Source organism: Mauremys reevesii, linkage group 1, assembly GCF_016161935.1.
Source record: "Mauremys reevesii isolate NIE-2019 linkage group 1, ASM1616193v1, whole genome shotgun sequence".
Lineage (NCBI taxonomy): Eukaryota > Metazoa > Chordata > Testudines > Geoemydidae > Mauremys > Mauremys reevesii.
In genome coordinates, this window is record NC_052623.1 from 235,122,310 (window position 1) to 235,145,492 (window position 23,183).

General features: G+C 43.2%; 1 protein-coding gene across 7 annotated transcripts in view; it reads right to left on the minus strand.

The window, feature by feature from the left end:
* The window catches only part of FAM118A (family with sequence similarity 118 member A), a 32,449-nt gene extending 9,668 nt beyond the window's left edge, over positions 1 to 22,781 (minus strand). For 2 of the 7 annotated variants that reach the window (XM_039498776.1, XM_039498785.1), the window contains exons 1-7: positions 21,990 to 22,125; positions 10,014 to 10,069; positions 7,433 to 7,685; positions 5,818 to 6,039; positions 4,979 to 5,107; positions 4,528 to 4,813; positions 1,022 to 1,054 (exon numbers count right to left, since the gene is read on the minus strand). In XM_039498776.1, coding sequence (XP_039354710.1) covers positions 1,022 to 1,054; positions 4,528 to 4,813; positions 4,979 to 5,107; positions 5,818 to 6,039; positions 7,433 to 7,685; positions 10,014 to 10,069; positions 21,990 to 22,073 — 1,063 coding nt within the window. In that variant the 5' untranslated portion in view covers positions 22,074 to 22,125. Of the gene's footprint in view, positions 1 to 1,021; positions 1,055 to 3,161; positions 3,239 to 4,527; positions 4,814 to 4,978; positions 5,108 to 5,817; positions 6,040 to 7,432; positions 7,686 to 10,013; positions 10,070 to 14,456; positions 14,502 to 21,989; positions 22,126 to 22,195; positions 22,477 to 22,581 lie in introns of those variants that run through there. The other 5 variants (XM_039498817.1, XM_039498807.1, XM_039498816.1 and 2 more) reach the window with 5 other exon arrangements.
* Between the last annotated feature and the right edge of the window lie 402 nt (positions 22,782 to 23,183).

Consider the following 23,183-nt stretch of genomic DNA (forward strand, 5'->3'; position numbering starts at 1 on the left):
AGGTGGGATAGAGTTGGTGGTTAAGTTATTACAAGGAGATAAGTGAATGTGCAATATGGAGCAGGGGTAAGATTTGTTTTCATATTTTCAGTTTCTCACTGCCCTTTGTTTGCTCTCTTCTGAAAGAGATTTAGTGACTAATCTGAAAGGAACACGAGCATGAAATCTAGTTAGTTTAGTGAGTTAAACACAGTTTTAGATCCACTTGTCCCTAAGCCTTCCTGCCAATGTCTGGTTTTATAATTCAAAATGTTCTCTCTCTGCTTGCAGCATGAAAGACCCACACAGATAATGGGAAATGAGCAATTAGACACCAAGTACTTTAAAATGTCCAAAGTAAACCAACAGGAGAATTTTACTGTAATCTTTCAGTTAATTTTAGATGTTATTTGTAGCAATAGCAATTAAAATTGGACATCTGAGAATTCTTTAAGTCGACAGTGTTAATTTTAATATTAACTCCCTTATACCATATGTTTAAATGTATTAGTCCTTATCTCTAATAAGGAGGGAGTACACCCATGAACGAGCAAATTCTGAACAGATTTTTACCATCCTTGATTTGCCTGACAAACAGGAGGTCTTGGGAAGATCAAAGTAAGCAGTAATACATAGGATTAAAGATTGACGTTTTCTACCTTTTTGGATTCACTATTTAATCCTTGTACTGCTCAGCATTTGTTTGGGGGCAAGAAAATAGCAGCAGTGTTCGGCCCCAGCTCTATGATTGAAAGCGTTCAGAAGGGTGGAGTATAGGTGGTTGGCAAGTTAAAGGGACAACTTTTAAAGCAAACTAAGACTGCACAAAGGTAAATCAGTCTGATTAGCATGAACTGTTTGCCTTTTATGGCAAACTGAAAACAACCGTCATCTACCACTAAGGCAACTTAGTGAGATTTTCATAGCCAAATCACAGCTCTGCAGTGATCATGTAATCTTATCTCTTACTTAATTTACTGTCTAAATTAGACTTCACCTCTGTTATTACTTATGAAAATTGTATTATAAAAATATTCTTTACCCAACAGTGTTGTACTATCCACTCGATTGGCATCTAGAAAGAGAGAACAATTCAACTGTGAACAACTAGTCTGGATATTCTTTGCTTTATATAGTAAACTAAAGCAACAAAAAAACTAATAGCTTTTGAATAAAATTCTGACACTCCAAACCAAATAGTTGCTAGAAAGATGTTTGTATCTTTTATATAATACATGCTGCCTACTAAGCGTCAAGCCCTTTTATTTTAGAAATAAAGCATGCTTAATGCAAGTACCTTCCAACACTATCATTATACAATATCCAACATTGGCTTGGCTTTTAAAGGCAGACAGGAAACTGCTCTAGTATTACACCTAGACAGAGCTCTATAAAATGAGCAGCACAGTAATCAAGAGAACTACCAAATGACAGAATCTGAACACACTGAATTTTCAAACAGATTATCAGAGGACATGACATTTAAAAGTAGTCTCAAAATGCTAATACCAATGAGAGAATTTCATCAGTTTGTAACAAAATTTTGGCACTGGCACAGCTTGTTCAAAATATATTTGTAATGCAACCTCAGTCGTGATCCATCTGCAACAGACCTACCTCATAATTTTGTAAAGCTAGCACATGATCCTGTTCTCTTTCAATCTTGATAAAAAAAATAGATGACTGAAGAAAGTTTAGTGACAATTAACTATTGATAATTTGTGAGAAAAACAAAACAAAAATGAGGTGGTTACACACATTCACACAAAATAAGTGATGTCAATTTCTCACTGCCACCTGTATAACCTGAAAAGCTGCTTTCCAGATCTGTAACCAATTTAGTTTGGGTTCCTTCTTAACTTTTTTATTAAAATCAAAATGAAGACCCTTTAGCCCCATAAACATGCTCAAACTAAAGCCTGAATCCGGAAAGACACATATGCATGTGAGAAGTCCCACTGAATTTAACAAGATTACTTGTGTGCGTGTTTGCAAGGTTGTAGTCTAAGCTTGCAGTCATTGCCAGTAGTGATTTGATGTGGACACAGCAGCAAAATGAGGAATTAAGTGGCAGAATGCAACTTTTATTAAAAACTTTAACACAGGGGAGGGGTACTACCCACCCATCACCCATGCTCTCCTATACCAGACATTTAATTGGTTCCAGTAGTGGGATTACAGGGCTCCTTACCATATAATCCATAATTGGTGCCAGAGTTACAGGGTTCCTTACCATACAACCTATAACATGGAGTGGCTCTCCTCAGCCTACCCCCCAGGACTCAGCTCTCTCTGAGTCCTAGCACCCCATAAGGGGGAAAGAGCATGCAGCAGGGTGGAGTCCTTAGCCCACAAAGTCTGAACCTATCATGAGTCCAAGGCCCATTACCAAAACCCAGTCTTTTACCTCTGGGAACCATTCATTTTCTTCTCTTAACCACACTGGAAACCAGACACAAGTTGTGACAAATAAACAACTCCACCCCAGTACCTTAGTTAGGTATTAAGCACATTCCTACTCAACCCACTGTGGCTTGAAGGTGCCATAAAGGCAGCAAAATACTCCCTGGTCCTCTGCCAATTGGCCCATGGGGAAAAAGTTCTTTCCTGACCTCTTAAACTGGTAATTGGCTAGACCCACAGCATCCGTCAGGTAGCATTCTCATTCCTGTTTGGGTGAGTAGTGTGGCCTGCTGGAATGGAGCTGAAAGAGGCTAAATCCTGGGAGCTGGGGAATGCTGGCCAGTCAGCACCTTTCTCCCCTAGCTGGCCAGTGGGTTCCAGAGATTCCCAGGGGGAAGAGCTTCCTATTGTCCCTTGGTGAGTGTCTTCCTCCCTTGCTACTGGGACTGTTCCCCTTTCACCATTACCCTCATCAAGTTCCCCCACCCATTGATGTGGGTGCATGGCATTTTTCCTTTTAATTCAGATTTTAATCAGCATGTTACACTGGCTGTCATCAGATCAATGTTTGGTTTGCATCTGACTGACTAGCTATCAGTTGCTGTTCAGACCTTTTAAAAAAAATTTGTGTATAGGACTAACCAGTAGAAGTACGTCTAAAGGACAGACTCAAGTCCACAGCCAGTATCTGCAAAGATCTGCTTTTCAATACGTGTCCCAGTAGGAAGTGATCAAACACATCCAGACTTTTCTTAAATGTCTTACATACCCAACCTCCTGAAGACCTAGAGGTTTCAATGGCCTTCTTGGAGAAATCCACTCCTCACCTTATCTCTGTTCTGGAATCTGGATAAGACTATATGTTATAGAAATCAATATCCCAGTAAGGCATCCGCCCGCACTTCGAATTTTTTTAAACTTACTGTTTTATAATCATGTTGACAGAGTTCTAGTCACAACAGTTTAGCAGACATAACTGAGAACAGCTGAGAAATTATTATTATCTGTTACCCAAAGTTAGTTTCCCTTGTTGATGTTTCTCCAAAGTGTCCTGATGAAGGCCACAGTAGAATAAACCTCATCTATGCACTAACACTTGAAGTAAGAAGATTGCTGGGAAATCACTTCTAAAGTATTTGTCATCTTTTTTCTCTCTTCGTCTCCCTTTTTTACTTTTGTATTTTAAAAAAAGACTTACTTCGATAAGTTTTCAATAAAATATAACAGACTTCATAGACTCAGATGTAAAGATTAATACAGTTCATCTCTCTGCCAATACTGGACCGTTACCTACAGGACGTTTTTTAGTTTTACCCTAGTCTAGTTTTAAATGCCCCATGCAATAAGGCTTCACTGCTACCCTTGGAAGATTATTCTGCAGCTTATTCAGTAGGTCAGTTTTTTTCCCTGATGCTCAGATAAATTGTTCTCACACAGTTGTCCTCTCCTCCACCCACCTAACTTGCACAGGATATGACTATTACCCTATGCAAGATTTGTATTTCTTTTATGTGTACACCAAACACCTGTAATTTTATATATCAGAGGGGTAGCCATGTTAGTCTGGATCTGTAAAAGCAGCAAAGAGTCCTGTGGCTCCTTATAGACTAACAGACGTATTGGAGCATGAGCTTTCGTGGGTGAATACCCACTTCGTCAGATGCATTGTAATTTTATGTTCCAACTTCATGCTTAGCCAAACTATATATATCTGACTGTTAGCTTTCCTCTTGAGTCAATCCGCACAGCCTTTTAAGCATTTTTGCTATCTTTTCTGAACTCTCATAATGTCTACAACCAAATATTTTATCTGGGGAACTGCACTTAATGAAAGTGAAGTTTAAGGGATAAATCCTTACAAGAACACTATAGTTGGCAAATACACTAAGCAAGCAGGAAATTCAGAGCAAAGGGTAAATTTACAAGAAATCCAAACATTTGAAAATACAAAAATTTAATTACAATTTTGTTATTATATGCTCCTACTCAGTATGTCAATCAGAAGCAGAGATTTTCATGCATGCACTCGTAACTACCCACTGGATTAACATCTCAAATCAAGTGCCACTTGCACAAAGAATATACTAAGAATGGAATTCAGTTGCACACACAGAAGTTCATTATAAAGTAACAAAACAAAAATACCTGGACTCCTCTGCTTGCAGATTTGAGCAGTTAGATCTTGGACATATTCCGGGAAATATTCAAAGCAATCACCATAGGATAAAACTTTTATTCCATGCAGAAGCATATCTGCCTGGAGTTTAAAAAAGTGGTCTTCATTTTCTTTAAGCACCAACATATAATGTTCTAAATCTACTTTATTCTTTACAGTATACAGAAAAAGAGCCTGGAATATTTGATCACGCAGAGTCTCTCCACAGCCCACAAACAAGAAGGATTTGGTCAGATACAAGTTCTGCAGAACCTCCTGTTAAGAATATTAACATCACAAAAGAAAAATATGTTATCTATATGGCCAAAGACACACGGGTCAAAGTAAAAACATTTTTTAAAGTTTCACACACATAAAAGAAGAAATGGAACACTCAGTTTGGCAAAACACAGTATGTTCTTGAATTAAAGTCACACGTACCATTACTTCAGGGTCTTGAGTAACATCTTTATATCCTGAAGGATCCAACACCATTCCACAGGGATCTGTATACAAACCATGAATATGAAGAACTCCATACTTTATATGACCTCTTGCCCACTGAAGAACCTAAAGCAAATCATGAATGTAATATTTACTTTGGATTATATTATACTACTGAAAAAGGGGAACTATATTCTTGTACAAGTGCCCAAACATGTAAAGCACAGGTGATCATTTTTGTCCTTTGTGTACTAAGGTCACAGTATCAGCCATCACTTACATAAGTTATAGAAAAAACAGTTAAACTACTAAAATTTTGAAACAGAAGTGCCTGAACTGTAGACTGTAAAATGTTCAGAATACAATATAAACAATAACCTTTTAAAGGCTTTTTGCTCTTTTGACCAAAAGAAACTTATTTTAATTTGATGAAGAACATTCTAGCTTTTTACAAAAACAGAAGACACCAAGAGTAAAGCAGAAAGAAAAATCTTCACACCCGTCAGACATCTTTGAGCCTTCCTTTCCAGTGTCTGTGTGATGAGTTAATCACTTCACTAGATTAAGATACATTTGTGATTGTTACAGTTACTTCATCCACATGAACTGTTTCTGTAAATAAGAAATCTACCACTGGTATTTTCTGGCAAATTGTATCACATTATTCAAAATGGACAATGAAAACTGTCCATGTCTATTATTTTACTTCACTGAAAAGCTTTACAGAAAACTAAGTAGTAAAGATTTTCAATGAGTAACTAGTGAAAAAACCTGCAAAAGTACAAGCAACTCCTTTCCCCTATAAGAACTCCTGACATTTCATTGCCTTACCATACCTTATCCTTATCTTTCAGGTCTAAAGACTCCATGGGTTTGCCCTGTTGCTGACCAAAAATCTCAAGTAAATTGTCATAGTTTGTTGTAAGGACCATAGTGCCTCTCTCCATTAGCCTGAGGATTGACTGTAGAACAACAGGATTCTGAATATGTTGTTCCAAGTTATCAAACACTTCCATTAAGCAATCCTGGAAAAAGTTGGGCTTGGTATCACCTGTGCGCTGAAGAAAAAAATAAATATGGTGTATAGTTAAAAATAAGCACTGTAACTGCCTTCAGCAGGACAGCAATGGTCCTTAACCATTTGTCCCAATACTTTTATTTTAAAAGGAATTTACTAAAATAATGATATTTAGACAGCTCCTATAGTACATAAAATGTTAGGGTTTGAAATGTCAGAGATAAATTTGAATGGCTTCACACATCCCTGTATTATTTATATAGCTCATATAGTAAGGTCATCCACTTTTCTAAAGCTTTTTGACAGGAATCAACTTGTGTGACGTATAGGCCGGGGTGGGGGGGGGAAGAATCTCTTCTGTAGTTTGCCACAGTTAAACCTGTCACTTCCAAACTGAAATATTAAAATATGCTCCACTCATCTTTTAGCTGATGCCCAAACTCCATGACAGGTAGACCAGAGGGAGTTCACAACATACCAGCGTTCCATAGACTGCACTGGCTTCCTGATCACTTCCAGGTGCAATTCAATGTGCTGATGTTCATGTTTAGAAGCTGTATAGAGTTAGGGTCCTAGCTTCATGGGAAATCACAAGTGCTGTCATTACCTTTGAGGTCAAAAGTTACTATTCCCTAGATTTAAAGTCTGGGGTGCTTTTGGAGAGTCCTTGTCTCAGGAAATCACTTTTGCTCAACCAAGGCAGAGATTCTTAATCTTCAGGATGAGCTGCAAAGCCCATCTGTATATGCAGGATTTTCCCTGAGGGGATGGGAGTATTATGGTGTGTGGGTGTGTGCGCGCGCCTCTCTCTCTCGATATAGATGACAAATTTTATCTGTATTCTCCCTCTGTATTCTCCACTGGAATCATTTCTGCTGGAAGACTTCAGGCTGTTTTTCATGGATTTCCCAAAGAAAACTTCTCAATCTCAAAATCAGTGACACAGATGCACATTGGACATGTGTGGACTTTCCTTATTTGAAATAAATGGAGCTGGGACAACTTAAGCCTATCAATAGTGTCAAGGTCTGTAAACATTTCTGTGCAATCTCTGGTTTCAGTCAGCAAAGCTATAAATTCCTATTTGAGTTCAAAACAACACTGACAGACTCTGACTTATCATAACACAAGCAAGAGTCTTGGCAATTAAAATAATCTGTTTCCACAGTTTTCAATGAGGTTTGAAATAAAACATTCAAATTAATGCAAGTAAAATAATTTACATATACACACACACACACATATATACATACATACATACACACACACACACACAGCAGAAACCCCTACAAGTCCCTATTAGAAATCAAGACCCAATTGTGCTAAGTACTGTATAGTAAAACAGACTCTTTCTGTCCCCAAAGGGCTCAAAACCTAGGAATACTGCTATAATAATAATGTCTTTAAATAATAAGTACTATATACACACTCACTGGGGACATCTTTCTTATGAGATCATGTGCAACTACAAGCAAGTCTCTGTCTTTGATCACTTTTTTGCGGAATTCAGCAACATCTCCTGGATGAAGCACCTCCAGCTGTTCAGCTGCTTCAATGACAGCTTCAATACAGCTCCTCCATGAGCACAGTGCTGGTATTTCTGGTGCTACAGCGGCACTCACTCCGGTTCCAATTACCAAAAGAAGGTCCCAAGGCTGCTTCCTTATTAGACTTCTTAAGATCTTCCTAAAATAAAAACAGAAGACCTACATTTTCTACACACTGTTTATCTTGTCAACGTTTCTTAGGATTTTGATAGCAGAGCAATTTAGTGTGTCCATGTGAACTGTTAGTGCTTGTAAAAGGTAAAAAGTGCCAAATTGACAGCCCTAGAGTAGAAATGTTGTTTCTCAACAGATCAGCTTTCTCAAAATGAGAGATCAATGTACCTCAACCCTAAGGAAGAGAGACCACCTCTAGGATGAGAGAATGGGCATGAGACCTCCTACTACTCTGTCTTTGGCCTGTATGCTGTGACTGCAACTAATATGACAATTATTGCAAACTGGGCTGATGGGATTTGTGATCAAGAATTGTACTCAAACCAAATTAATTTCACAGTTTACTTTTACTTAACAGCCAAAAAACAGCAATAGCTTTCACTCACTAATATACTTAGCTGGATTTAAACTGGCAATCTAGAAATGAAACAATCTATCGCCAATTTTCAATCCTTTGGGCCACCCAGTCATCCTTTCAGCAGTTCTTTTAAGAGAGCTGTACTTCATAGTACCATTGAAAGATGTAGTAAATATAGAGACATTAATGGCAAAGTTGAAATATTTTAAAAAGACAAAGGAATAAGCTTCTAATTCATCTGCATGTTAATCAAATGCTGCAGCAGACAGTACATTTATGTACAGTTGTGGTGTGAAAGATAGTCACATACATGCTCCCCTTCACCTAAACAACTCCCTCGGCTGTTTTCTGTTTATGATCAATAATTATCTCCTCTAGGGCTATAAAAAGCTTCAGGCTTTAACACAGATTCACCCAAAAATGTTGCCTGCATGAGCTGCCCCTAGGTATTAGCTGTACAACAGCAAGCACAAGGAATTCTCAGGCAAGTCTCATGGGGAGGCTTTCTGCAAAACTAAAAGTAAAATTGGTCTTTGTAAAGAAACATCTCCATTAGTCCAAAATCATCCTTGAATGCAGAAAGCTTGGTAAAATGGATAGAATTACTGAGGGAGGGAAGCCTCATTTTCAATTATTTCAGGCAATTAAAGAAAGAAATTCAGAAAAGAAGAATTTTTTTCATTTATTTTTGAAGTTTTGTAGCTTCTCATTAATCTTGGCTTCAGCAGACAATCTTGAAAACCCTTTTTTTCTGCTAAAACTGTGCATAGTTATAGAATATAAAGTTACCACAGGCATAATCTACAAAGCTCTGGTTATTTACATCATATGCACATTACAAATTTGTGAAAAAAACTGGTATGATTATCTAATAGAGATGTGGAATATATTTCAATAATGTGGAAGAACTCAAACAATAATTTGACAAATATTCAACATTAAATTTGGTCTACAATATTTAACTCTTAAAACAGCCCTTATATCATTGCTGGAGGTGGGTAAGCAATTGGGATTTCTAGGTCACATTATCTGAATCTATAAGCAACAAGTTAAACATCCCTGTTGAAATTGCCTCAGGCACAGCAACAACTAAAGTGGCTAAGGAGCTGGTTTATACAAATAAAATACTGCTTTTATGCTCACATTTCTTTCTGCTACAGCACACACAAATTGATTGTTTCCTTCAGGCATACATGCTACCTATTTCTCACTAACAGCTTAACCAAGTATTAAATATACTGGCAATGGAAAAGTTAACAGACTTTTGAGCATATGTGGTGCCATTTTTAAACCTTATTTAAAATATTAAAGTTTGGGGGTTTTGGGTAGTTTTATAAAGTAACCTTCTCTCCCAATAATTTCTTTTTTTCTTCACCCAGTTGTCATAGCCTGTACTGAAACTATTTTCATGCTGCTCTTAAGCCAATAAAGGGAGACCATCATGTACAGTAATTAACTCAAGAGGCCTTTTCATTGGTGGCCTTGACTTTTGCACATTTGTTAACTTATTGAGTTTTCATACTGATATTTAAAAACAAACAAACAAACAAAACAAAAAAAAACCCCACACTTGCCATGTTGCTTTGCAGAAAATTTCAGACATTAAGGCCCAATCCTCAAAGGAATCCAAATGGGAGAACCCTTATGCTCTCAGAGTTCCACTGAATCTACAGAACTCAGAGGGAGTCTGCCTGTATGAATCTTTTTGAGGATTAGAGTCTAAACAAGTAGGAAGGGAAGTAAAACAGTGTACTAAACATTTTGGAAGGCTAAAGCAGCAACTATGACTGATCACTTTTCATAAAGGTGCATCTGGAATCTTTAAGCTTCATGCTCACTCCCACAGTTACCTTTGACTCAAGAGTCTCAGTGGGTCATCCCCAAGGAACAAAAGTCCTACCCTCTCTCTCACACACTAGTTACCATTATATTTACCTTGATTTTTGTTCACTTCTGTTGGTTGTCCTTTCTTCTGAGTCCATCTCTGAACCCTATTTTGAAAAGAGAAAAAAAAAGTTTAGCAACTCTTAATACCTCAGGGTATGTCTACACTATGAAATTAGGTCGAATTTATAGAAGGTGATTTTTTAGAAATCAATTTTATACAGTCGATTGTGTGTGTCTCCACTTAAGATCATTAACTCGGCGAAGTGCGTCCACAGTACCAAGGCTAGCATCGACTTCCAGAGCATTGCACTGTGGGTAGCTATCCCACGGTTCCTGCAGTCTCCGCCGCCTATTGGAATTCTGGATTGATGGGTCAAAAACATTGTCGCAGGTGGTTCTGGGTACATGTCATCAGGCCCCCCCCTCCCTCCGTGAAAGAAACGGCACACAATCGTTTTGACCCTTTTTTCCTGGGTTACCCGTGCAGACGCCATACCATGGCAAGCATGGAGCCTGCTCAGCTCACCATCACCGTACGTCTCCTGGGTGCTGGCAGACGTGGTACTGCATTGCTACACAGCAGCAGCTCATTGCCTTTTGGCAGCAGACGGTGCATTACGACTGGTAGCCGTCGTCGTCATCTCCTGGGTGCTCTTTTAGCTGACCTCGGTGAGGTCGGTTAGGGGCGCCTGGGCAGACATGGGTGCTCCTGGCAGACCTCAGTGAGGTTTGTCAGGGGTGCCTGGACATAAATGAGAGTGACTCCAGGTCATTCTCTTTTTAAGTTTCATCTCATGGAGATTCAGTCCTGCCTGCAGTCGTACTGCACCGTCTTCTAGCGAGCAGCCAGGAGACGACGATGGCTAGCAGTCGTACTGCACCGTCTGCTACCAGCCTAAGATGTATAAGAGAGATGGACTGGATCGAAACAAGAAAGACGCCAGATTTGTTTTATATTATTTTCTCCTCCCTCCCTCCCTCCATGAGTAGTGGGGTTAGGGATAGCTCAGTGGTTTGAGCATTAGCCTGCTAAACCCAGGGTTTTGAGTTCAATCCTTGAGGTGGTTATTCTGTGTGACAGTTGTGTGTGTTGCTCCTTGATGCAAACCCACCCCCTTTGTTGATTTTAGTTCCTGGTATGCCAACCCTGTAAGCCATGTTTTCAGTCATTCCTCTCTCCACCAGAGCAACGGCAGACAATCGTTTCACGCCTTTTTTCAGTGCAGACGCCATAGCACGGCAAGCATGGAGCCCACTCAGATCACCGTGGCAATTATGAGCACTGTAAACACCATACACAGTATCCTGTAGTATATGCAGAACCAGAACCTGCAAAAGCAAAACCAGGCAAGGAGGCGACGGCAGCACGGTGACAAGAGTGATGAGGACATAGACACAGACTTCTCTCGAAGTACGGGGCCCGGCAATGTGGACATCATGGCATTAATGGGGCAGGTTCATGCCATGAAACGCTGATTCTGGGCCCGGGAAACAAGCACAGACTGGTGGGACCGCATAGTGCTGCGGGTCTGGGATGATTCCCAATGGCTGCAAAACTTTCACATGCATAAGGGCACTTTCATGGAACTTTGTGACTTGCTTTCCCCTGCCCTGAAATGCCAGAATACCAAGATCAGAGCAGCCCTCACAGTTCACAAGCGAGTGGCAATAGCCCTCTGGAAGCTTGCAATGCCAGACAGCTACCGGTCAGTCAGGCAGTGAGCAAATTGACTGTGGCGGCTGCTGCAATCCAAGTAGCCAACACAATCACTGAGCTGCTGATATCAAGGGTAGTGACTCTGGGAAATGTGCAGGTCATAGCAGATGGCTTTGCTGCAATGGGATTCCCTAACTGTGGTGGGGCAACAGACCCCCATATCCCTATCTTGGGACCGGACCACCTTGGCAGCCAGTACATAAACTGCCAGGGGTACTTTTCAATGGTGCTGCAAGCACTGGTAGATCACAAGGGACGTTTCACCAACATCAACGTGGGATGGCCGGGAAAGATACATGACGCTCGCAGCTTCAGGAACTCTGGTCGGTTTCAAAAGCTGCAGCTAGGGACTTTCTTCCCAGACCAGAAAATAACAGTTGGGGATGTTGAAATGCCTAGAGTTATCCTTGGGGACGCAGCCTATCCCTTAATGCCATGGCTCATGAAGCCATACACACAAGGACGGCCGGAATCGGGCCCCGCCCCTTAGGCGCCTTCTTAATTTTTTTTAAACTCACCCCGACGGCAGTCAGCTCCGCAGGGGTCTTCGGCGGCCCCGCTCCCCCAGCCAGAGCGCCGGCCGGAGCGCAGCAAGCCCCGCGGCCCTGGCCGGAGCACTGCAGCCCCACGGCCCCGCTCTCCCGGCCGGCAATCCGAAGTGCTGCCGAAGACTGGGAGCGCCGCCCGATGAGTACAAGCCCCGCCCCCCACACTTGCTAAAGCCGGCCCTGCATACACAGACAGCCTGGACAGTAGTCAGGGGCTGTTCAACTATAGGCTCAGCAAGTGCAGAGTGGTGGTAGAATGTGCATTTGGACGTTAAAAAGCTCGCTGGCACAGTTTACTGACTCGGCTAGACCTCAGCAAAACCAATATTCCCAATTTTTATTACTGCTTGCTGTGCGCTCCACAATATCTGTAAGAGTAAGGGGGAGACGTTTATGGCGGGGTGGGAGGTTGAGGCAAATCACCTGGCCGCTGATTACATGCAGCCAGACACCAGGGCGGTTAGCCGAGTACAGGAGGGCGCGGTGCACATCAGAGAAGCTTTGAAAACCAGTTTCATCACTGGCCAGGCTACGGTGTGAAAGTTCTGTTTGTTTCTCCTTGATGAACCCCCACCCACCCACCCACCCTTGGTTCACTCTACTTCCCTGTAAGTTAACCACCCTCCCCTCCCGCCCTTGAATCACCACTTGCAGAGGCAATAAAGTCATTGTTGCTTCACATTCATACATCCTTTATTAATTCATCACACAAATAGGGGAATAACTGCCAAGGTAGCCCGGGAGGGGTGGGGGAGGAGGGAAGCACTGGGTGGGGTGAGGGAGGAGGGAAGGACAAGGCCACACTGCACTTTAAAATTTATTGAATGCCAGCTTTCTGTTGCTTGGGCAGTCCTCTGGGGTGGAGTAGCTGGGTGCCCGGAGGCCCCCCTACCATGTTCTTGGGCATCTGGGTGAGGAGGCTATGGAACTTGGGGAGGAGGGCAGTGGGTTATACAGGGCCTGTAGTGGCGGTCTGTGCTCCTGCTGCCTTTCCTGAACATACGCCAGAGCATATCAGTTTGTTCCTCCAGTAGCCTCACCCTTGCCTCTTGCCTTCGGTCAGCAAGCTGATGCCACCTACCACCTTCAGCCTGCCACTTATTATCTTCAGCCCGCCACCTGTCCTCACATTCATATTGTGCTTTCCTGGACTCTGACATGGTCTGCCTCCACGCATTCTGCTGTGCTCTTTCAGTGTGGGAGGACTGCATGAGCTCAGAGAACATTTCATCATGAGTGCATTATTTTTACCTTCTAATCTCCTTCCCAGAGGCTAGCGAAGAAGATAGTGTGAGCATTGAAACATTTGCAGCTGGGGGGGGGGGGGGGAGGAGAGTGGTAGTTAAAAAGACACATTTTAGAGAACAATGGGTAGACTCACGGTAAACCTTGCTGTTAACATTACATAGCACATGTGCTTTCGGTACAAGGTCGCATTTTGCCGCCTATTGAGGGTATGCCAAGTTGGTGTGAGAGATCACTCACGCAGGGCCAGGCAACAGAACTCGGCTTGCAGGCAGCCATGGTAAGACACAGTCTTTTGGCTTCTTTAACCTTCAGAACATGTGGGAATGGTTTCAAACAGCAACGCCCTCATTTCCCATACTAAGCAGCCGTTGGGTTGGCCATTTAAAAGAAGGGGCTGTGGTTTTCAGGTTAACATGCAGCAAAAACCCAACTACCCCCCCCCCACATACACACACCCAATTCTCTGGGATGATCGCTTCACCCCTCCCCCCACCGCATGGCTAACAGCGGGGAACATTTTTGTTCGGCCACAGGCAAACAGCCCAGCAGGAACGGGCACCTCTGAATGTCCCTTTAATAAAAATCAACCTATTTCACCAGGTGACCATGAATGATGATACTCTCCTGAGGATAACAGAGAGATAAAGAACGGATGTTGTTTGTTTGAATGCCAGCAAACACTGGGACCATACGCTGTGTTATGCAATGATTCCAGACTACGTGCTACTGGCCTGGCGTGGTAAAGTGTCCTACCATGGAGGATGGAATAAGGCTGCCCTTCCCAGAAACCTTTTGCAAAGGCTTTGGGAGTACATCCAGGAGAGCTTTATGGAGATGTCCCTGGATGATTTCCGCTCCATCCCCAGACATGTTATCAGACTTTTCCAGTAGCTGTACTGGCCACGAATGCCAGGGCAAATTAATCATTAAACATGCTTGCTTTTAAACCATGTATATTATTTACAAAGGTACACTCACCAGAGGTCCCTTCTCCACCTGGCGGGTTCCGGGAGGCAGCCTTGGGTGGGTTCAAGGGGTACTGGCTCCAGGTTGAGAAACAGTTCCTGGCTGTTGGGGAAAACGGTTTCTCTGCTTGCTTGCTGTGAGCTATCTTCCTCATCACCAAAACCCGCATCCCTGTTGCGTGCTACTCCACTGATGGAGTTGGGGTAGTGGTGGCTGCACCTCCTAGAATGGCATGCAGCTCATCATAGAAGTGGCATGTCTGGGGCTCTGACCCGGAGCGGCCATTTGCCTCTCTGGTTTTTTAGTAGGCTTGCCTCAGCTCCTTAAGTTTCACACGGTACTGCTGTGGGTCCCTGTTATAGCCTCTGTCCTTCATGCCCTTGGAGATTTTTTCAAATGTTTGGGCATTTCGTCTTTTGGAATGGAGTTCTGATAGCACGGATTCGTCTCCCCATACAGTGATCAGATCCCATACCTCCTGTTTGGTCCATGCTGGAGCTCTTTTGTGATTCTGGGACTCCATCATGGTCACCTCAGCTGATGAGATCTGCACTCACCTGCAGATTGCCATGCTGGCCAAACAGGAAATTAGATTCAAAAGTTCACGGGCCTTTTCCTGTCTACCTGGCCAGTGCATCTCAGTTGAGAGCACTGTCCAGAGAGGTCACAATGGAACACTCTGGGATAGCTCCTGGAGGCCAATACCGTCAAATTGCAACCACACTACCCCAAATTCGACCTGGCAAGGTTAATTTCAGCGCTAATCCCCTCGTGGGAGGAGTATAGAAATCGATTTTAAGAGCCCTTTAAGTCAGAAAAAATGGCTTCGTTGTGTGGACGGGTGCAGGGTGAAATCGATGTAATGCTGCTAAATTCAACCTAAACTTGTAGTGTAGACTAGGGCTCAGTTTATATATGCAATACCTAAAAAACGCCCAACGATTACTGCCAAAATTAAATATTGATGTATTTGACAGTTTCTTTGCATTTTCAATTAAATCAACAATTTATGTGTGACTTCTCACAGACAGTAAAACAGAAGAGGGACTTTGATTTCAAAGTTGTCAATTGATTTAAGTGGAGCTATGACAATTTACACCAACTGAGGATCTGCCCTACATCTAGATTCAAGAAGAGAGAAAGCAATTTTTTCAAAGTTATATTTGTGCTTTCCTTAACCCCAAATCTGAGTGGCAAGTGGAGGAAAGGCAGTTCATCTAAGCGTACATTTCTTTTGCTTTCCAAAATATATAAATATCACATACTTACACTCCTCATTTAGGGCAACTGTAAAAGATTCATATGAAAATATTTTTAACTGCTTAAAAAGTGTTTCAGCTCTTACAAAACAATCCCATTAGCAAATGCATACTACTGAATTTATAAGTCATAAAATACAAACATGATAAAGAAAAAGAAAAGAAAATCTCTTCAAGGTTATTTCCTTAAGTTATATTTAAACATGATGTGTCTGGCTAAATAGGCAAACTTTGTTCTCAATACTATCCCTTCCCACATGGTTACATTTATTGTTATAAATTCACTGATGTCAACAGTCATCACTAGCAGTCCAGTGAACTTTAGTGTATAATACATTATTCCTCCAAGAAGTCCAAATGATTTCACTTCACTTAAATTAATCTGCTTTATGAAAATCCATAAGAAGATGAAAGGGTCAGAAATCAGCCATGCTCCCCAAAAGGCTGTTGGTCCAGTAATCCCATTTACACATGGAAATAGTCATTATAGCTATTTCACATCCTACCACAGAGTGTTGGGACTACTGGATCCATGTAACTGCAAGACTTGCCCAGGACTCATGGAGACTCCATTTCTGCAGTAGAAGAGACCTCCTACATAGCTGACATCATAGATTATTAGGGTTGGAAGGGACCTCAGGAAATAATCTAGTCTAACCCCCTGCTCAAAGCAGGACCAATCCCCATTTCCCTAAATGGCCCCCTCAAAGATTGAACTCACAACCCTGGGTTTAGTATGCCAATGCTCAAGCCACTGAGCTATCCCTCCCTCCTTACAGTCTCCTACACAACTCCATTGCTAGGGTCAGTGGCTCAGAGGTTCTTGTGTTTGCCCTCTACTTCATGAGTAAATCAGATGACCAGATCACATGAAGAACTGAACGGACCTCATTAACAACTTATATTAAATGAAGTGGTATCTACAAGGATTTCTAAGTCACTTATTGGCAGAGCATCTAGAAACACCTATCCCAGATGAGCCCTTTCTGCTCTAGAAATGCCATAGGCACTTTTTCTGGATTTGTATAAAATATTGTGACAGACCCAGACCAGTGGGGTACAGGAGTCTGGTAGAGGGCAAATATACTGGTCACTGGATGAGTAGTTTTCTGTTCCCTAAGTGACAGAGCAGGGGCTGCACTAGAGTAATCAGGAACCTGCTAGAACCAATTAAGGCAGACAGGCTGATTAGATCACCTGCAGCCAAGCAAGGCAGGCTAATCAGGGCACCTGGGTTTAAAAAGGAGCTCACTCCAGTCAGGGGAAGAGGAGAGGAAGTGTGTGAGAGGAGCTGGGAGCAAGAGGCACAAGGAGCGGAGAGGGAGAGCTGCTGGAGGACTAAGAAGTACAAGCATTATCAGACACCAGGAGGAAGGTCCTGTGGTGAGGATAAAGAAGGTGTTTGGAGGAGGCCATGGGGAAGTAGCCCAGGGAGTTGTAGCTGTCATGCAGCTGTTACAGGAGGCACTATAGACAGCTGCAATCCACAGGGCCCTGGGCTGGAACCCGGAGTAGAGGGTGGGCCTGGGTTCCCCCCAAACCTCCCAACTCCTGATCAGACACAGGAGGAGTTGATCCAGACTGTGGAGAAGATCACTGAGGTGAGCAAATCTGCCAATAAGTGCAGGACCCACCAAGGTAGAGGAGGAACTTTGTCACAATATGTACATATCATTACTACTTTCATAGCATTATGAACCTCCCAACTTGAATGAACTGTCAGTATTTTCTGTTTTATCTTTCTTGCAGTAAGTAGATTCTCAAGTGCAAAGTATAGTACTGTTCTGCTTATACAGAGCTAGCTAAAGAAAGTGCACAGATCTAACTTTAAGAAGCAAAACAGAGCAAAATGGAGAACTCAAGTAAAGTTGGTATGATGTCACATTTTTTAACCATGACCCTGCATGCCTCAGAATTGGATGAACATTTACCATTTCAAGGTAACCTATGAAAGAATGCTGCTGCCAGAGCTCTCCACACCAGCAGTAATCATAGTTCTCCACCTGCCACTATTAAGGAAGATCAAAAGTATTTATATACCTATCAGAGATTACAGAGGTTAACCACTTCCCCCCCAAAATAGGCTCACAGTTAGTGTTGCTCACACTGAAGAATACATAAGAGAAAATGCAATTTATAAACCTAATTTTGCACACAAGTCCAATAAGATACCTCTGCTCTTTCAAACATTTGACATTTTAGAAAGTTACTATATCAGGAAGGCTTATAGAATATTCCAAGTTCTAAAGAATTACAATAATGCCTCACTTAACGTTGTAGTTATGTTCCTGAAAAATGTGACTAAGTGAAATGATGTTAAACAAATCCAATTTCCCCAAAAGAATTACCCCCCCCTTTACATTAGGTTCCAGGGAAACTTTTTTCTTTTTTTTGCCAGATGAAAGGCATTATATACATTTTAAACAAACAATTTAATACTATGCTTAGGGGGGGGAATTAGTGTGCACATGCTGTGTGTTTACAAACATACTATACTATAGTTGGGAGGCACCCTTGCCTTATCCTACACAGGCACAGCCCACTGGTATGGAGATTAGGCAGGCAAGGAGGCTGAAGGTGCTGTAGGCTAGGAGAAGCCTCAGCCTGCCCACTCCCCCCCTTCCCCAAACCCCATCCTTGACCTGCCTCTTCTCCCCCTGTACTTCCCATGCTGCGTCCTCGCTCCTCTCCCCTCCCTTCTAAACACTGCAAGCCAGCTGATTACTGCCGGCAGGAGAGGTGCTCCAAATCCTTGCTCCTACCCCCTCCCGGCTGCTGGGGCAATCAGCTGGCTTCAGGTGTTTAGGGGGCTGGGAGAGGGGGGGAGGAGCAAGGACTTGGCATGCAGGCTTGTGGCATTGGGGAGGCAGGGGGTGCCTGCGTGCCCAGTCCTCGCTCCTCCCTCCTGCCAGGCAACTGACTGCTGCAGGCAGGAGGCAGGGGGAGGTGCTGATCCGTGGGGTCCACCAGCGGGCCGGAGGCCAGCTGTGGAGATACCTTGTTTGGCTGCCTGCTAAGAGTGGAGAATTGCACAGCTTTAAATGAGTATGTTCCCTAATTGATCAGCAACATAACAACGTTAATAATGACGACTTAAAGTGAGGAGTTACTGTACTTAGCCCAGCCCCATCTATGATAAACAGTTACTAATATTATGGTTTTGCTACAATAAAAATAAAAGTCCAAAACATATCAAGGTTGCAAACATGACTAACTCATTCCCTGAAGACAAATTTATGATTTTTAAGTTATGCAGGAGGCCAATTAAAGCTGTAAAACAAATTAAGAACTTTACCTTTCTGGTATGCTATGTTTCACTAGTATAAACACTTAAGTACTCTGCATGTCTCAAACTAATGAAAATTAGAGTAAGAAAACAAAGAAAGTGTCCAAGATGTCTGCCCTAGAGCAATTTTCTTTGTTACATCTCTTAAATTAACATTCCTAACATTTCAGGTTGTCATGCAAACTTTGCTCATGAGAGTAGTTGCATTTGGAGACTCATAAGGATTTGCAGGATAGGTCCTTTGTAGATCACAGAAGATGGAAAAAATGACATTTCCTTTTACACAATTCACTGAAATACAACATGATTGGAGGGCAGAACCAGTTTAAGCTACTTATTCAGTTAAATACAAAGGTAAAGTTAAACTACAGTGAACAGGTTGACCTCTTCCCTCAGTTACACCAATGTAAATCCAGAATTAACCCACTGACCTTCACGGAGTTACTCCAGATTTATACTGGTGCAAGCAAGATTATGAATTAGTCTGAATTCATTTCTATACTATAAAAAGACTATGGAACCAAGAAAACATTTTAAAACTGAGGGCACTATACTCAGAATAAGGAAAAATATAGATATGAAATATCAAGTATATGAAAACACAGATTACGTAAATAACCAGTTCTAGTCTCTATTTGATTGAGTGGAACCAAATAATCTGCTCCTTCCAACTCTTCCCCTCCTGAAAGCTATTCCCTTGTTGATCTTTTATTTGGGAAAATATCCCCTTTCTGTCTCTCTGCTGGAATAGTGAACTGATAGAATGCTCTCCTTCCAAGAAGTTTTCTTACCAAGAGTAAGGTCCAAAGTACTGCAACAACCTCAAAATGTATGCTGAAAAGTAACCTTTGCAAAGCTATGTCTCCCTCCAACAGCCTTCTCTAGACAATTTAAACCCCAATAATCCCAGAACTGCATTTTGGCAGGTTAAATTAACTATTTCATAATCCCTTAGACAGTTCCAAGGCTTCATGAAATTAATTCTATTGCATTGGTTTGCTTTGGTTTTATAAAGTGGGGAAGAATAAATTTTAGTTTGGCTGGAAAAGTTCATGGTTGTGGTGCTGAAGGCCCACACTGTGCAACCAGTTGCATGCGCCCGAACACATGGCCCCTGAAGCTCCTGGCAGGCTCTCAGGTCCATCTTCATGGAGCTTAAGGGTTCCATGGCTTAATTTGTTGTTGAGACATATTATGGGACCGCTGGACAAAAATGAATAAAAGAAATGGAAAAAAAGTGTCTGCTAGAAGCACAGGAGTACTTTTTTTGATGGGGCAGCAGTAAGGGATCTGATCTTAGATGTCACTTCTGGCTCTAAAATATTTTTAGAGTGAAAACATTTTTGTTGCTACATTTAATAACTCAATGCTTCCTTTCACAAATCCCATGGCAAACTACTACCCAAAATGTGTATCATCTTATCACTTGGGGAATTACAGCACATTCAAAATCTAAATAATTTAGAACAAACCAGATTTAGAACAAACCAGAAACTAATCTTGCTTTCTAGATTTTTAACAGACAGAGGTTAAGGGGTGACTTGATTACAGTTCATAAGTACCTAAATGGTGAATATTTAATAATGGTATCTTCAGTTTAGCAGAGAAAGGTATAACACAATCCAATGGCTGGAAGTTGAAGCTAGACAAATTCAAACCGAAAATAAGTAATTTTATTTTTTTTAAACCGTGAGAATAATTAGCCACTGGAACAATTTACCAAGGGCCATGGTCAATTCTCCATCACTGACCATTTTTAAATCATGATTGGATGTTTTCCTAAAAGATAGGCTCTATGAATTATTTTGGGGAAGTTCTATGGCTTGTGTTACACAGGAAATCAGATTAGATCATGATGGTCCCTTCGGGCCTTGCAATCTATGAATCAACAGCTTCCCTAGATACATGGGGTCTGAGGCAGCAACACAAAGGTAATAAGTCTAAAATATCTGAACAAGTATAACCTCTTTACTCTGAAAAATACTGTACCATAACTCTCTCCATGCAATTTTGGGGGAACCAGTCCCTAAGAATACTGGTAACTTAATATATCAGTAACTTTCCAAATTGATTAAACAAAATGTTATAACACAATCACAGTATGCACTACAATACTAGCTGTCAATGTTACCATCACAGTTCCTGCCATATCTTTCTGTTTCTGCCATACCATAGCAACTTTCTGCTTCTCAAAAGCTGTGTGCATAAGAGCAAGTAATCTCTATCAGAGTTTAATAGCCATAAGGAGGTAATTCATCACTGCTACTAGATGAATCTCTGTGCCTTTGCCTGGTCTAGCTCCTGACTTTGAAGGATCCAAGATACTAACAGAGGTGATGCTGTCAAGACTTCTTCAGTGACAATGCCTAGAAAAGGGGAGGCTAGAGCTGGAATAGGAGTTAGTATTCAGTGTTGGTTTCCTGAGAATCAGCTGGCCTATCATATGGCTTCTTCAGTACAGATTGTCTTCTCTGCAGGAATCATCAATTATTTTGATCAGTAGTTGGACCAACTCTTCCCCCCCCCCCCCTCACGCTGGACTGGCTCTCTACTGGGTGACTCATATCCCTGATGTCCCAGACCCTCAAAGTTTCCAGTGCCTCTACTTGTGTAACTGATTCAGACTCAGTGAGGGTTAATTGGTCCTTAGTATTTATTCCAGCTTGGTATCCTCTCTCCTAAAGAAACTGTCCTCTATTTGGTGGATCTCCTTGCAAGTAGGCACATAGGCTTGGAAGTTGGTTAATGCCATCTGGTTTATCAGATAGCGAGCTAGCTAACTACTTGAAAGAGCTCTGCAGAGAATACTTGGTAGAGTTTATAGCAGAGAAGAAAATGCATTTAAGGTGTGCCTCCTTCCCCTGCCCCCTCCCCCAAAAGGAACACTAATTTGCTCGGAAACAAGAATAGGTCAGTATCAGACTAGATAGGCCAATAATCTCCTGCAGGCAACAGTTCCTGTACAGTGTTCCCCTTTAGGGATAAATTTCTCAGTCTTACCAGCAGTGCAGTAGCTAAGTCCGAAACATCCCAAAAAGGCTTGGAACGCTGCTTCTGAATTATTTCCCTGTTTGATGCCTGCATAAAATGTCAGTCACTCATCTCCCTCCCAAAGGTAGCTGCAGCCACGAGTTCAATGGATGCAGCTTACAGTGATTTATTGAACCCAATGGAAACCCTGCCGAGACGCTCAGCCAGCACGTTACCTGCGCGGGAAGGAGGCTTGGAACAGGAACTCAGTAACGACTCTGCCCAGCGACGTGGTCTAAAAGTAGAAGTCGTGGGGACGGGAGACGCTGCTAGTCTGACCCATGACAGCTTAACCCCCCCCCAGCCGCCGTGTGGCAGCCGCGCGCCCGCAGCCTCGTGCCCCCACGGCGCGGGGGCGGGGACGGGGACGGGCTCGCGCCGCAGGGAGGCCCCCTCCCCCCGCAGGGCCAGGAGCTGCGCGTGGAGCCCCCTCGCGGCGGAGCCGTTCCCATCAGCGCCAAGGGGCAGTAACGGCCCCTGCTCAGGGTGAGGGGCAGAGAACGAGCCCAGCCCCCTCCCGCAGGGCTCCGCCCAGCAACGTCCACGCGCCCCGCCCACAAACCTGCCGCGCTCCCCCGCCGTTATCCGAGCGCGCGGCCGCCTCCCTCCCGGCCTCACCCCTAAAGCGCCGGCAGGAGGGGGCGGGGCCAGCCGTTCAGCCCTCGCGGCGGCGGCGGCTGCTGCTTCTTCCCCCGCCTGCCTGGTGTCCTCCCAAACACCGACCCTCGCCCAGGGGCCCGCCCAGGGCCCGCCCCCGCCTCCGTGGGGGGATTCGCCCCCTGCTCCGGCTCTAAATACCCCGGTGCAAGTCTCCCCGCCGTGCGCTGTCAGCCAACACCGGGACCCCGCCCAGGGCGCCTCCGCGCCACACGGCTGAGCCTTGACAGCCTGCGCTAACGGGGCTGTGGGAGGCCTGGGACACCCCTTCTGGGGCAATACTGCACCACTGCGGAGTCACTGCCCCCCCCCCCCCGCCCATTGATTGTAGGGGAGAGCGGAAGGGAAGCAGCAATTGCTCCTGTTCCCCAAGAGGCGGTGCCAGAAGAGAGGGCGGGAGGGAGGCAGCTACCAGCCGCGGTGAGGGAGGCGGAGGCTTCCTCTCAGCGCCCTGCCCGCGGGGCAGGTGAGGCGGCTCGGTGTGGGGGTGAGGACAGAGTGGGGCAG